The following is a 16,328-nucleotide window of genomic DNA, read 5'->3' on the forward strand; positions in this document are numbered from 1 at the left end:
AAAGAAGGGAGGGAGGGAGGGAAGAAGGGAGGGAGGGAGGGAAGAAGGGAGGGAGGAAAGAAGGAAGGAAGGGGAGAGAAAGGAAAGAAAAAAAGAAGAATGTAGTGATGAGGTGAAGCCTCAGTCTTAGCAGTCAGAGACAATGCACTATGGAATTGCTGCCGGCATTTTCTTACAGTTTCATCTTTATAACAATTCCAGAGTCACCAGTACCTACTGATACCAGAAGACTTCATGTTCACATACAGGGATAGAATCACATTTCATGTGTATGAAGGTGTATGTGTGTGTGTGTGTGTGTGTGTGTGTGTGTGTGTGTGTGTGAAGGTTGTGTGTGTGTGTGTGTGTGTGTGTGTGTATTAATACTATAGCTTATGTTCAGGGCCTTGTGTTCTTGTTCAGATTTTGCTCACAGCTGGTACTCTACCAGGTCTCCAATTTTAGCTTTTTGCTATTCCTTTGTTTGTTTGAAATAATGAGCCTGCAACTTTTTTTTTATTGTGAAAATACTGTACAGAGGGGTTACAATTACATGGACGAAATAATGAGTACATTTCTTACCAAGCATTGTAGCCTCCTCCTTTGTTTCCCCTTCCCATCCCTTCCCATCCTCTCCCTGCTCCCCCCCACCCAATCCTCCTTCCCCCCCCAACTAAATGTGTAAAGTTTGTTTTCAACATAACAACTTGTACATCTCATTGACTTTTGTCTGAGCTGTCTTTAAGTCAAAATTCTTGATCTCAGCCTCCTGAGTAACTAGGATTATCAGTGTGAGTCGTTGCTACCTGGCTGAAGTTCTTCAGATGCTAGACTGTACTGCAGGTTAGAGTCACTAAGAGCTAGAAAATATCTAGAGAGAACAGCACTACAAATGCATTACATGTCTGCTCTGGAGGAATGCAGAGTAAGAGTGAAACAGAGCCTGTGCTAAAAGGACTAAGTACCCAAATGATGAGTGACTCATTTACTGGGTCCCTCATAGAATAACTTGCTGCTCTCTTTTGAAGACGTATGGGCTAGCCTTCTGAAGACACATGGCCCAGCCAAATTTCTGACCAGGTAAATGAAGCCATTTTAGACTTAGCAGCCCGAGCCAAGCCACCAGATAGTGCTAGCTACCTGAAATTCTCTCAGCTAAACCAGCCCCATATTCCTGACCCATACAATCACGCTCAGCAACCACTGTTTTAGGCCACCAAGTTTTGGAGTATTTTTTATTTTCTATGAAATGGAAGAATCTTAAGAGAATGAACTTATTAATTAGTCCTAAAACTAAGAGAGGTATTTCTCAACACTAAAATCTTCAGTTTTAAGAGGCCTTTCTCCTTACAGAAACCACTTTTTCAAAACTGAGAGCGCATAACCTGACAAAAGATTTTCATTTTAGCAATTATATACATGAAAAATCCTGAGGCTATAAAAATCAAATGATTTTAATTAAACATGGATCAAATCACCTTTCTGAAACGGAATTAAATTACATGAACTGGGGCCTGTCCCCAGAAAGTCCAAGACATATGGCTACCAGACAATGTGAGGAAGAATCCTAGAAGTCCACCCAAGTTGTCTGCCTGCACTTGACAGCATTAAGTCTTTTGTGAGAAAATACTGGCTCTGTGTGGACCTTCTGACTGTCCCTGCTTCTATTGAACTTGGCTGTCCTGTAAATATTTTTTAATGCATTAACTTTCATAAAGGAATGAAGATTCCATCTATAGCATTCAGTTGTCATTCTGAGTTACTACTCAGAGCATCTGTCTGTGAAGGTGACTGCTTTCATTCTGAACTACACCCTTCCTTCAAGCCAGCATCTGGCAAACGCTGTCATGAATGTGTGATGTTTGAAGGAGACTTGTATCCAAGCACTTATTAAGCTCAGGGAAGCTGTTCTGTTATTTCTGCCCTGTGGCTAGGAAGAGACGAGGGACATGTGACTTGGGGTACCTCAAAGGGAAGCAGGCAAGCTTGAGTCAGGACTGGTGGACAGAGGTGTGATCGTAGATGAGGCGCGATCATAGATGAGGTGCTGTGGCATGGATTATGAACGGTGTTGGGGTGTGAGAATGGTAGTTAGCCTTGCCAAGAATGGCTTTGTGGAAAAGGTGACATCTCAGTGGAGTTCTGAAGGAGGAACAGGTGTTTGCCAGCTGGAGGATAGCAAAGAAACACCAGCCTGAGCAAAGAAGAGAATGGGCAAAGGACAACTCCCAAGAGGACCCGCCTTTCATGTCTAAGAAACAGGAGAAGCTGAGTGAAGCTGAAATTTCAGAGGCCTTTGGGAGTAATGGAGACACGCCACAGAGGCACAGAGATCATGGATGGTATAGAACCTTGTTTGAACAAAAGAGAATCTGGGTTTCATCCTGCTGGTCATGGAAAGGTTTGTTCATCTGTTCATTCAGTTTGTTTTCCTTAAATATAAATGGCATAACCAAACTGAAATTTTAGGAGGTTTGCCTTCCCAGAGATGGTCTTCTGGGACAATGCCCCTGCTGGATGCCAGCATCACCAGGCTCTAGACAGGCTGCTTGGCCAGGCCCTACCTCTGTAGCCACCCCACATCTGCCCAGCTGATCCTCCTGTAGTGCTCTCCCCCCTCCTTGTCTATCTTTAAGGCATCAGAAGATGGGCTTCCTTGCCTCAGTTTTTCCACCTGTTCTGTGTCTTTCCTTGGCAGACATGATGAGTTGTGGATTCTTTGCTTTTTGTATATTCAATCACGTTTATCAGAATGTGCATGTCCTTGTGGTACTGGTCTTGTGTGCTTCATTCTCTTCTGTACCCCCAGAGTAGTGCCTGTTATTTAGTAGATCCTCAACAAAGTTATATCAAATGAACAAATTGATGGACAACTGAGTGAATCTGAAGATAGTGTCATAGTCAAGGCCAGAAATGATGAAGGACAAAGCTAAGGGAATGAAGATGGGAATGGAGAAAAAAATATAGTTTTGACTATCAAACTTCTCAATGTGGGGACACAGGAATGAGAAAGGAGTTTCAGACAGCTTTGAGTTTGTAATTTTACAGACTCTGCTGTTGATAAATGTGGAAAAATGAAAAGATTGTGCCAGCATTTTTGTTTTAACCATGGAAGGAAAGTAAGGACTATTGCATTTCATGTGTGGCTTTCAGGTGGATGTGTATCAGACACAGTGCTACCCTAGAACCTTCTACATCTTTCGGTACTGCCATTTAACTTCCAGAAGAATTGATAATTTATTTTTGTTGGTTGTCGGGCTTGAACTCAGCACCTGGGTGCTGTCCCTGGGACTGTTTGTGCTCAAGACTAGCACTCTACCACTTGAGCCACAGCACTACTTCCAGTTTTTGAGTGGTTTATTGAAGATAAAAGTCTCACGGGGACTTTTCTTTCCAGGTTGGCTTTGAATCATGATCCTCAGATCTCAGCCTCCTGAGTAGTTAGGACTACAGGCATGAACCATGGGCAGCCAGTCAGAATTGGCTATTTTAACTGAAAAAAATAGAAGTTTGCAGGAAACAGGAAAGATCTTTTACATGTGCTTCAGCACATGTTCACTAAATACGTAATATTTAGTGAACACCAAATGAATGGAAAAAAATACAAGATAAGAAGGCAGGCAGAGAGGCAAGCCATCATGATGAGCCTTAGAAAGAAAGCATTAGAATGGACCATAGGCAGGTAATACAGAGAGGAGGTCTCCCAAGGACACACCAATACAGAGAAGGAAGAAAGAAAGAAGGACAGAGGAACAGAGTCAGTGGAGGACACTAAGAAAGAACAATCAGAAAGGAACTCTGGTGATACCCAGATATATACTGCACTCACCAGGAACCATATGCTAGCGTCATCAGGAATTCTTTCATGATGTTGGTACAGTAATGCTTAAACAAGATACATACAACAAGGGAAAGAAGAGGTGCTACAGACTAATCTTAGGAAGTCTGTTACCCAAAATCTAAACATAAATATCAAATGGAATTACAACTGTTTTTGCCATACTTGCCAGGCAAGCACTCTACTCCTGGGCCGTGATTCCAGTTTGTTTTTCATGCTAGTTATTTTTGAGATATAGTCTCACTTTCTGCCAAGTCACACACTTCAACCATGTTAAGAAATCTGCTGCCATAAAGCTCAAGTAGTGCATAAAAAGTACATAAATGAAAATCTTCACTATAACAGCATTTATAATTGCAAAAGTCTGGGAAATGATGTAAATCTTTTTTAAAAAACAGAGGACTGGCTACATGATTATAGTAAGTGCATGCACACAGACAATATTTTTTGTGCTAAAATTGGTGCTTGAACTCAGGACTATGCAGTATCACTGGGCTTTTTTATTCATGGCTGGCACTTGAGCCAAAACTCCAATCTGGCATTTTTGCTAAATAAGTGGAAATGGAGTCATCTGAATTTTTCTGTTCAGGCTGGATTCAAATTTCAACCCTCAGATCCCTGCCTCCTAGGTAGCTAGGATTTTAGGTGTGAGGCACTAGCACCCAACTAGAGACAGAATGGTTTTAGTCCACAGGCCTGACCCAAAACAAATTAAGTGTCATAGGTATGTGACCTGTGCAGTGGCCCAAGGCCCACATTTAGAAGGGACTTCCTTTGCTGTCTTGAAATCTTATTAATTTTATCTGTCAACTTCTGTTGTATGAGTGGATTCCATGGAACACATGCAGGAGTGGATACAGCAGGTAGAAGACATGTCTTCCATTTCTGTTGCTCAAGTACATAGATTCAAGTAGACGTCTAATGCCTAACAAAATTAGCGAAACACTCAACTGAGGGGTGTCAACAGCTCTGAGAACCAAACAACCCCTTGAAGCACATCTAAAGTCACATGCAAAGAGATGACAACCCACGAAGCCGTCATGTCCATTCTTCTCATGTTATTTTCTTGTATTAGCAAACCACATACACTGAAATGAAGGCGTAGGAAAACAGGGAAAGACATAATAGCCCAAAGTTCCTTGTCCTTTCAGCCCTTCCTTACTCATCAATAAGATGAAGGCATTGTTGTTGGCAGAAGGTACACATATCAAAAAAACTAAGTCAATTTTGGCCAGACACTGGTGACTCACGCCTGTGATCCTAGCTTCAGGAGGCTGAGATCTGAGGATTGTGGTTCAAAGCCAGCCCCAAAGGAAAGTCTATGAAACTCTCATCTCCAATAAACTATTCAGAAAAAGCCAGACATGGCACTGTGGCTAGCCTTGAGCAAAAGAAGCTCAGAGACAGTGCCCAGGCTCTGAGTTCAAGCTCTAGGATTAGCACCCATGTGTATGTACACACACACACACACACACACACACACACACACACACACACACACACACACAAACCCTAAGTTAATTTTGTGCCCATTTTGGTAAGAATTATAAATGTGAGATTTTGCTGATTTTTTATACACAAGTTAAAATGCTCTTACATTTGTACTTTCAACTGACAGTGAACAATATAAAAATGGGAAGTAAACTTCATGTTAGTAATTTAAAATTTTAGGTTTTCTTTCCTTTTGACATAATGTAGGAAAAAAACCCACAACAAACGAGAATACAAGGAAAACCACCTTAACAAGCCAAGAAAGATCAAAGAAGAAAGTAATTTAATATATTTTAAAAATCCAGCTGGAAACTGGTGCCTCACACCTGTAATCATAGCTACTCAGGAGTCTGACATCTGAGGATCACATTTCGAAGTCAGCCTGGGCAGAAAAGTTCTCATGAGACTCTTATCTCCAATTAACCATTCAAAAAACCCCATAAAAATCCTAGAAGTGGCACTGTGGCTCAAGTGGTAGAGCCCTAGCCTTGAGCAAAAAGAGGCTCAGGAACAGCACCCAGGCCCTGAATTCAAGTCCCACAACCACCACGAACAAAATTCCTAGAGTAGCTCTGAGCCACTATACTACACTGACCCCTACAAATTATGCAGCAGATCTATTTTCCTTTCTCCACTTATCCTTTCTCTTTCCCCTTTCCCAACATTTCTCTGGAGTAAAAGTACTGCTGACATAAGATATGTTCTTGAGACTAAAATTGCTCCAAGCTCCTGGAAGGTTTGTCAAACACAGACTGCTAAGCTCCACTCTCCAAAGTTGCCGATTCAGGAGGTCTGGAAGTGGGGAACGGGACCGAGAATTTACATCTCTAGCAAATTTCCTCTGATGTGGCAGCTCTGCATCACACTTGGAACCCCTGGTCTCAAGCATGCACGAAGGATATCAGCTTCTGACATTTGCTGAAGAGCATAGTGACCTGGAAGGTCATGTTCTGTTACCTCATAAATATTGAATTGCTCCACCAAGTCCAGGTCGGTCCCCCTCTTGTTTAAGTGTCTCTGGGAGACAGCAGCAATGCCCAGTTCCTCCAGACAGTCCACCACATCGTAGAAGGCATCTTGATCTGGTAATCCTGACAATGTCTAGAAGAGAAGAATCAGATACAGGAACATCTTAGAGCCTGCTACATGTCTCTGAATGGGACAGTCAGTGGTCTCAAATTATAGCACTGTGGAACGATGCAAGAGCAATGGAAATTTCACTTGAGAATAAAACCTTCTTGGTTTGAGAGATAGAATGAACCCCAAGAGCATGAGTGGGGTCCCATGGGTGGGATCACACACTCACAATTAGGTCAAGTATGCTTCAAAGTGAAGGAATTTTGTATGCATCATTAAGGCCCCAGTCACTTGTCTTAAGATAAACAAAGGGGAGGATTTCCTGAGTGAAAACAGAGAAAATCATTTTTAAAAAGGGCTTGGGTCTTCCTGATGTTCAGAAACTGAAGATTATCATTCTGGCTTCAAAGAAGGAGCAAAATGCCATTAGTTCTACAACTATAAGGAAATTAATTCTGCCAACAACCATGAAGCCTAAAGAGGACCTAAGCTTGCAAGGGAAGTCCAGTCCTGATTACCACTGTGACTGAAGCCTTGTGGGACCCAAGAAGACCACCCAGATGGGTTATGCCTGGACTTTTGCCCCAGGAAACACTGAGATGTTAAATGTGCTTTATTCCAGGAAGCTAAGCTTTTGATTGTCTGTCACATGGAAATAAAAAATTCAGGTACATCATGATTAGACAGCTACCAACAGCCTTAAGATGGTCTTGTTTGTGGTCATTTGGGTAAATGCCCAGAAGTGGGATTGCTGGGTCATAGGGGAACTCTATGTGGAGTCTTTGAAGGAACCTCCACACTACTTTCCAGAGTGGTTGAATAAGTTTACACTCCCACCAACAGTGTTGTAGCATTCCCTTTTGGCCACATCTCCTCCAGTATCTGTTATTAGATTTCTTGATAATGAGCATTCTAATGGGTGAGGTAAAATCTCAATGTAGGTTTTGGTTTTGGTTGGTCATGGGGCTGAACTCTGGGCCTGGGCGCTGTCCCTCAGCTCTTCAGCCCAAGGCTAGTGTTCTACTCCTTGAGACACATTGACACTTTGGCTTTTTCTGTGTATGTGGTGCTGAGGAATTGAACCCAGGGCCTCATGCTTGCAAGGCAAGCACTCTACCACTGAGCTACCTTCCCAGCCCTTCAATGTAGTTTTGATTTACATTTCTTTTATGGCCAGAGAAGTTGAGATTTCTTCATGTGTCCATTGGCCATTCTTATTTCCTTTTCAGAGAAGTCTCTCTTTAAGCCATTAGCCCACTTATTAATGGGGTAGTTGTTTCTTTGAGGATTTGTTTTTGGAGGATTTAATAATAGCTGGAGTCATAATAATTTAAATTCACTATAGCTTGCTTCCCCTTGATCTATGAAACTTTGGGAAATGAGCAATATTAAGGCAGCAACCAAGAGATAAAAAGATAAATACAAAAAGTGGACTTCTCTTTTAATTCAACCTCTCTTCAAACAAGGAGAACATCTCAGACTAGATTTCTGATCAGAACTGGAAGATGTCCTGGAATTTATTGCAAGCTCTTCGTTTCACAAGTGAGGGAAATGAAGGCAGGGAACCAAAAAGAGATTTGCCACAGGCAACTGAGTCATTTGTTATTCAGATTGAGATTAAAGCTCTGGCTTGGAGTTGCCAGTCTCATCTCCTTTCCACACCAATTCCTGCATTCTGCATAGATTATTTTAGCCTGGAATCTCAGGTAATGCCCTTTATTCCCTAATTCTTTCACTACTTTTTAATTTCTAAGAAAGCCATATAAATTTCAAAATTATTTTAAGCATGCTAAATTGGCTCCGCAGATATTAAGACCATCATTCCATAAAGATAATCCATTTGAAGTCTATCAATACTAGCATATCTCTAAGAATAACCCAAATAATGGCTTTTAACCTTTTATGCTGAGCAAAGAGGATACAAGTATGACTAAGATCAGAAACTATTGAAAGGATGATCTTGAGGAGTATGGGAAGGGATGGGAAGGGGAAACAATGAGGAAGCAACAATGCTTGATAAGAAATGTACTCGTTATCTTGCCCATGTAATTGTAACTACTCTGTACAGTATTCTCACAATAAAAATAGACAGACAGACAGACAGACAGACAGACAGACAGACAGACAGACAGACAGACAGATAGATAGATAGATACATAGATAGATAAGATGGTATTGCGGTTGCTTAGTTATTCAGGAGCACCAGTAAAAACACCAAGAGGAAACAGTGGTAAGTGGGTGCTCATATGTGTAGCCAAGTGTGAAAGAGCATACCAGCATCTGTCACAGCATAGTGGCAGTCAACACGGCATTTCCAGGCAACTACTGTCAGATGGGCAGCTCTCTACTCCCTGCACCAATTTAAAAATCTAGCACTGGTTTAAGGAATTCCATCATTACCACAATCTCCTTCATTTATTGGTTTTAAGTAAAAAAAACAAAAACAAAAACAACCTCTAGAATTTTGTAAAGGGTGGGAGGAGAGGGAAATGGCAATTCAAGTTCTGGGCACAGAGACCATTAGAGATGCCCTGATGTCAATGTGTACGACTTAACAGTGGCTGGCAAGTCAACATTTAGTATTAAGCTTTCTTCAAAGCATTTGGAGCTAGCAGGAACCAACCAACCAGTGTAGTTTTCTCTTGCTCAATCCACTCTCTTCCTTCCTTCTTTACCTTCTCCAGCCCTCGAGTCAGCTGAGGTTGTTTTACTCAGAAGTTTCCAGAACATTAACATCCTAGACCTAATCTCCATTACCTTAGTGAATCCAACCATAAAGAGTACAGAGGCAAGGGTTGCTAATAAATAACTAAACAACGCTATGTATAAAACTCAATAGACTCAGGGAGCTTTTGTTCAATAATAGGGTCAGAACAGAGGCTACCCTGGTCATTTGTCATTTACACTGAAACCTTGAGATGAAGCCAAGACTGCAGAGCTCCAGCTTTTGTGCCTAGCTGTAGAGGAGATAAACACAGCTTCTTTTTCTGCCTGTGCAGGAGGAGGACAAATGCCAGAGCCGTCATGCACCTATTTTTGACTGCTCAGTTATTTCCACCCCACTCCCACCTGTCCTTGGGTATCTCCAACCCAGTTCTGCACTGTTGCCCTCACAGCTAAGTTGCTGGCATCTGACAAAGGTGGCAGCTTTCCAGGCCTCCTGGGGTCCAGGTGCCTTCTGGGAATGCCCATAGTAACCAACTTGTTACTCACACCCTGCATCAAAGTCTACAAGATGGCTCATACCTGAGCCCCCACAGGTGAAATTTTCTTACGAGGCTTAAGGGTGGGGTGGGCAGGGCATTATCTATCCTATTTAACCTCTCAGGGTGAGATAATTTTTGGAGATCTCTCAGATCTTCTAAACATGGGTAGGGGGTAGGGATGTGGCTGGGTTGGGAATGAAGGTAGTAAGTCATTTCATGTCTGTTTATCCAAGATAATAATTAACTTCAGTCTTACAACCCAAAGCAGGCTAGGAGTTATTGGTCTTGTTTTGTTATGAAAATGCCATTTTTTAGCCTGGTGTTGGTGGTTCATGCCTATCATTCCTAGCTATTCTGAAGGCTGAGATCTGAGGATCTTATTTAAAAGCCAGCCCAGGCAGAAAAATCCATAAGACTCTTATTTCTGATTAACCATCAAAAAGCTAAAAATGGAACTATGGCTCAAGTGGTAGAGTGCTAGCCTTGAGCAAAAAACAAAAAACAAAAACAATTTAAGGACAGCGCCCAGACCCTCAGTTTAAGCCCCAGGACTGGAACATACATACATATGTACATATATGTGTATATATATATGCACATATAAATACACTTTGTGATTTTAAATTACTTCCGTATTGTTCATTTTGTTGAAATCAATATTCAGTAGAAACCACTGAACTTGGAATATAATTTCCCACATTTCAAAGTCTACCTCTACCCCAGATCCAGATTAACATTTCGGTTTGATATTCGGTTTGTTAGCTTATAACATTTTACTCAACAAGCAATAAACATTATGCCAATTCAACCGAAACCAAAAACTCTGTATGAGTGACAGCAGTCTGTTGACTTTTTAAGTAAAAGTACATTTAAGGAACGAACCTCTACCAGGATTTTCCTGGACTTATAGGCAAAATAACAAAGAATGAGGCTGAGCTGCCAAAAGAGAAGGAGCAAGTGAGGAATTCCTGGACATTAAATGCATCATGATGGCCAGCAGATGATGACACATACTGGGGCTTTGCCAGAAACTGGCAAACAGAGTGCCCATGAGCTGCTCATAGCCCAAGGACAGCCAGGCCTGGCCTCTACTAATAAAATAATGGATAAAGCTGAACCAGTATTATTGGGCAAGAGTGAAATTTCCATTTTTACTGAATTCAGTATTTCATAAAACAAGGCCAGTGACTGGAAAGGACAGAAAATAGATTAACTTAATCTTTAAAAAAAATTGCTTCAAATCACATGGAAAAATAAGCTCACAGAGAGATTTGAAATTAAAAGCAGAATTCTTAAGATTAACCATCAGAAAATTTGTGTTCATTTCCTTTCAGGGATATATGAGGGTTTTCTGTGAGCTCATCAAGCAAATATTTCATTAAAAAGTACTCATTACCAGTATCACCTGGGGGAAGAAGTATTACAATTTTGCTATGTATTTGGAAGTTTAAGGTCTTTCATTTTCCTACTGAGTTCTTTCTTAAATCATTCAGAAGAGTATCTTTGTTCTATGTTTCAACAAGTAATTCTCTAGCTTGTCATTTACCTTTAGTTATAATTTTAATTTTTATTCTACAAACAAAACCATCCATAATTTAATGCAATGACATATTTTCATCCTCTCTTGTGGAACCTTTCATATTAGTTTTATTATTCAAACAAGTTTTAGGAATGTTGTCAGTACCAAAATGGAGTTATTTATGTCAAACCCAAGCAAAACAGAGTTGGGAGGCCAAAAGAAAGGGCCTCTCACTCATGTATGCCTATATGAAAAAGTATTCAAGGGATTCTGAAAACTACAGCATTCTAGGAAAGTTGTTTGCAACAGGACACTTGCCTAGCAACGTTGGCCTCTACCAATGAGTTATCACCAACTCCTGACATTCTCTCTCCTGACATAACTACAGCTCTTTGTTTTAAAATAGTCTACATGGATTTCTCCCATTTTTCTTGCAAAGGTTTCTCTTTGCCCCAATCCATTCAAATATGCCTATGGCTTGCCACTAAATGTCAACCCCAAATTGTGATCCCTAGCTATTCCCAAATAAATTCCTTGTGTCGGAGTCAGTCTTCTGTCACTCAATTTAAGTTGGCCTACTTATCAATGAAGAACCAAGTATGTATGCATTTATCTCTTTCTACATGGTTTTACATGGTTTAATTTATTACATTAAGCTCTTTCATCTTTTTGGGAAACATCATACCATGTGTCAAATGATGTTTTAGCTTATTTCCATCCCTAAACATGGATGAAAATGCCCTGTCCGTGCTGATGTTGATTGTGTGGAAAGTCATTCTGAACACTAGGTCTGATTTTGGGCTCCTCCATGCTAGTCATCTTCCTACTGAGGAGAGAGCAGATTGCCCTGTTTTAAACACCTGGTAACAGGTACACTATATTACTATTTGATTGGATAAGTTGTGTCTCATTTACACTGATTTCTATAAATGTGTCTTCGGCTCATTAGGAAAATTATCTTTCCAGTTATATTCCAGGAAGGAATTTTGGATCTTTCTGAAGCCTTAATCATCACTGCAGTTGGCTTTGAAGGCTCACACCCAACAGCCTGGAAAGGCCCGCAAGATGGTTAATATTATGGCTAGCATTTGAGATATGGCAATCTGAATGAAGGACCCAGCACTAAGAGGGCCTGTGCCAGGTACTCATTGCACTGCTTCACAGTAGCATCTCTGGGGACAGGTAGAGAAGACTGGCTCTGCCCTTCAAGTACCAGGGAGGCACATGAAGGGAGGAATAAGAGCACAAAAGTGAGGTTACCATCATATTCCAGGAGTGGGATTCATCCAAGAGTCACTAACTCTGCCCAAGGATCAGAATTCAACACTCAGTGGAATAGGAGAGGCATGTTTCTTCCTGACTTGTGAACTATTTCACTGGAGTAAAACTATTTCATTCTTAAGGAAAATTATCTTCAAGCATATATCTTTATAGTCATAAAATTCTTGCTGTCATTTTTCTGGTCTAACTAACATAACCAAGACTTAAAAGGCTGTAGACACCTATGGCTTCAGGACAGGCATGTGCACCTGTGCACACATGTCATGTGTGTTCAAAAGGATTTTTTTTCCTGGGAGAAACACATTGCAGCTGGGATTCCAGTCACTGTAATAGGACACACTAAGTATAGTTCTCTGACATTCTATTACTTTCCCTGGACTTCTATTGCAAGGCACCATAAGCTACGCGTCTTAAAACTACAGAGAAGGGCCATGTTCTCTCTAAGAGTCTATGGGAAGATCCTTCCATACTTCTTCCTAGATTGAATCCTGTCCATTTTTGGCATTCTTTGGCTTGTATATGCATTATTCTAATTTCTGCCTCTGTTTCCTCATGACTGTCTTCCTTGTATACATATGTTTATACTGTCTTTTCACTTGTGTCTCTTCTTAGAAGGACATCAGTGATGTCAGATTAGAGTACAGTCCAATGACCATGCCATGACAGGATTACATCTACTAAGATGCTATTTCTAAATAAGGTCACATTCATAGGTACCAGGAAGGTTAGGACTTCAATTCTACTCCTTAATGCACATGGACCAACCTTGTTCACTAAAGTCATTGCATAAACCAGCAGCTCTGTGTCCACTCCATCTTTTTCCTCCAGGATTTCCATGATATTGGACCAGGGTTTGATGCCTATGAGTAAAGCAAAATTAATTAAGACACAGTTGTCCAACAACACTCCTTATCCAAACTACATTTATCATTTATCCAAGAATTTATCTCCCAGTGATAGCAGTACCTTTCAGTCATTAAATCTCTGAGTACAATAATATCTTTAAGGTGGACTTGAACATAATCCTAATTAAGAATGTTCCAGCACTATATCACACCATCCATGTCCCTTTGCCAAGAGTACTGAATGTTATTCAACATCAGGATGCCTATCTGCTTGCTTGGAAAAAAATCGCCTTTAAAGATATAATTTTTTAAATTCATTCATGTACAACCTTTTGGGTCATACACTTCACTGAAAGTAGAAAAGGTCTTCAGAAGTACTCTCTGAACATCCATTAACACATAGGGAAAGAAATACAGAAGTTCACTGGTCACTGTAGCAGTGACTCCAAGCAACGGTGAGGAAACACCTGTCTAGCCAACCACTATTACGTCTATTCCATTGAGGCATGAACACAGGTAGACCCAGCCAAGTATGACATTTGGGAAGCACTTGTCTTTGATAGGTTTTTAATCTAATGGAGCCAACAGAGCCAACAACGGCTGAGTCTGTCACACAGCAAAACAGTTATCTTGCAGTTGGGATGGCTCTGGAGGGCTACAGACAAGATGTGGCTCCTGAGTGGGCCACTTGAATGCTTGGAGAAAGCTCTTCCTCAGCTTGAGAAAGGGCTGGGCACTGCTTCTCCTTCTTGACCTCCAAGCCCAGGGCAAGGCTGCAAAGGTGGGAAATAGCCCCTGACACAGTTGCCAGGCCTGAGATAAATATTTGAAGTGAAGCAAACCTTGCTTTGCCCTTGGTTTGGAAAGTGAAGCTCTTTCCTGCTTTTTCTATAAATATCTCAAAGTGATATTGCTTATCTTTACTTGGTAAAAGTAAATTTGGCAATAACCTCAACATAGTAGTTTCCAAATATTGGTCCTTGGATAAGTTATTTTAGAGAGATCCTGGCCTTGAGATAAAAGTTCCTCAAGGGCAGAGACAGAATTGTTCATCTCTGTACCATCAGCACAGTGGCTGGTTAGCAATATGTGCTCAATAAAACGTCTGAGGAGCAGTAATAGATATCTCTGAGAGGGCATGAAGTGAGTAGTTTGGAGTTGTTTTAAGAGAATCAAAAGGTTGATGCCACATTAAGAATAAAAAACAGGAAAATTAAGAACAGGTACTTTCTATATAATGCAAAAGATTCCAATATGGCTTCCCATAGAGACCCAAGTTATTCTTCCAACAAATCAACAGAAAATCTTAACCTCTGGCTGAATTGCCCAGGCATTCAGAACCAGATGATCTCCTGCAACCCTTTCCAACTCTGAACACAAAGGCATGCTCCATCTCCTGCTAATGGAGGAATTATCTCCTTGCTGGTATTTATCTTGGAAGCTCACACTACAGTGTAATTGTCCTTTGAATCCCAGTAAAGTAACCACTTCAACTCTCACGACTTCACAGCTCACTCTCCATGTACAATCCAAGAGCTCAAGGAACCTCTGCTTATATTTGCAACAGGGGTGGCTTCTAACACACACACAGCACCAGACTGCACTATCAAACACATACATTAGGGAGTTTTCAGTATGTAGCTCATAGGAAAAAACAGTAAAACAAGAATTTCTAATGATGCCATCAGGACCAGAATGGCTGCCTAGTTGCTTACTCTGAAGCCTTAAAACCCACCAGGGCCTGGGAAAGGAAAAACCAAGCAGCAGAGGCCAGGCAGCCTAGCTGCATTCCCCTCTCACACACAAATGCATGCACATGTGTGCACCATTTAATCCACAAAGAATAAAACACTCAAACACTGGCTTAGCTTAATTGAAAAATGTGTTACTCATTTGTATATCTGATTCCCTTATTATCAAATCCTTAAAAGTTAAGGATTTTAAGCCTGGAGATGTGTATATATTTACACACTGCTGAAATGAATGTTCGCTTTCCTTTGACTGTTCCAGAACCAGACAATGGAAAATACTTTAAAACATGAAGATGAAAGAAGGAAATATTGGAATTAACAAAAACAGCTTTGGCAGGGCCCAGGCTACACCCGTATTAAGTACAAGCACTTGTAACTTTGCTAGAAGTTGCCTCCCATCACAACCAAGTGACCTAGCTCACTCTACTCACCCCTATCACTAGTTCTGCTCTGTGTGTGGGGGGTGCTGTATGTGCAGCTGTGAATGTGTTGGGGAGAGGGTATTCTTGTAATATAATCATCTACCATGGTGACCATACCCCTTCACATATCAGAGAAAAGAACTGAACCCCATAGTAGAATGAAAGCAGACTCTGTTCTTCTTAGCACCAAAGGAATGAATTAGAAGACAGTGTTTAACCATTATCATCTGTCTCTCCGCAACTCACTTGCCCATGCATCCTCTCCCCATATACTAGGTACAGGCATTGACATTTATGAACATAATTGATGCTTGAATACTTGCTGAAATAAATGTACTATATACAAACAGTACTGAGCATTGTGTCTTTCAATAGTGGCATATCTAACATCATGATGATGGTAGTGTAATGGTGACACCCACTTGCCCAGAGGTGGGCCTTGCACACAGGTACCCAGGTCAGTCCTTCCTTACCACTAAACCACAGTGTCTCCATTCTTAGCACAGAATAAGGGGCTGGTGACCTCTGTGTTCTTATTTTCCTACTCTGTCACACCATTAAGTCGAAAGGAATCCCAAACTGTTAACAGACTGTCTTATACATGAGTTGGTCTAACAGTCAGACATGTGCTGGAAAGTTCTTTCCAGTATATTCCATGCCCTTCCACATAACAGATCCACACACACCCCATAGATACTTCTGTTATAAACAACAATGGAGATACATCTAAGGCTCTGTCCACCTACAGCTTCCACAATACTTTGTGTATTTTTCACCAACCAATTTATTCTACAGCAGAACCCAAAAACATGGTCACTTGAAAGGATGGCTAGACTTCCCTGTTAATCATGTATGATACACATGGTTAAGAATTATGTCACATCTCATCACAGTACAGTCAAATAAAAAAATAAAACTT

General features: G+C 40.9%; 1 protein-coding gene across 2 annotated transcripts in view; it reads right to left on the reverse strand.

Moving 5' to 3' along the window:
• Fhod3 (formin homology 2 domain containing 3) overlaps nucleotides 1-16,328 on the reverse strand; it is a 427,181-nt gene that overhangs the window by 147,063 nt on the left and 263,790 nt on the right. For both annotated transcript variants that reach the window (XM_013014940.1, XM_013014939.1), the window contains exons 8-9: nucleotides 13,157-13,251; nucleotides 6,266-6,409 (exon numbers count right to left, since the gene is read on the reverse strand). In XM_013014940.1, coding sequence (XP_012870394.1) covers nucleotides 6,266-6,409; nucleotides 13,157-13,251 — 239 coding nt within the window. The remainder of the gene's footprint in view (nucleotides 1-6,265; nucleotides 6,410-13,156; nucleotides 13,252-16,328) is intronic.

Source organism: Dipodomys ordii, unplaced genomic scaffold, assembly GCF_000151885.1.
Source record: "Dipodomys ordii isolate 6190 unplaced genomic scaffold, Dord_2.0 Scaffold25, whole genome shotgun sequence".
NCBI lineage: Eukaryota > Metazoa > Chordata > Mammalia > Rodentia > Heteromyidae > Dipodomys > Dipodomys ordii.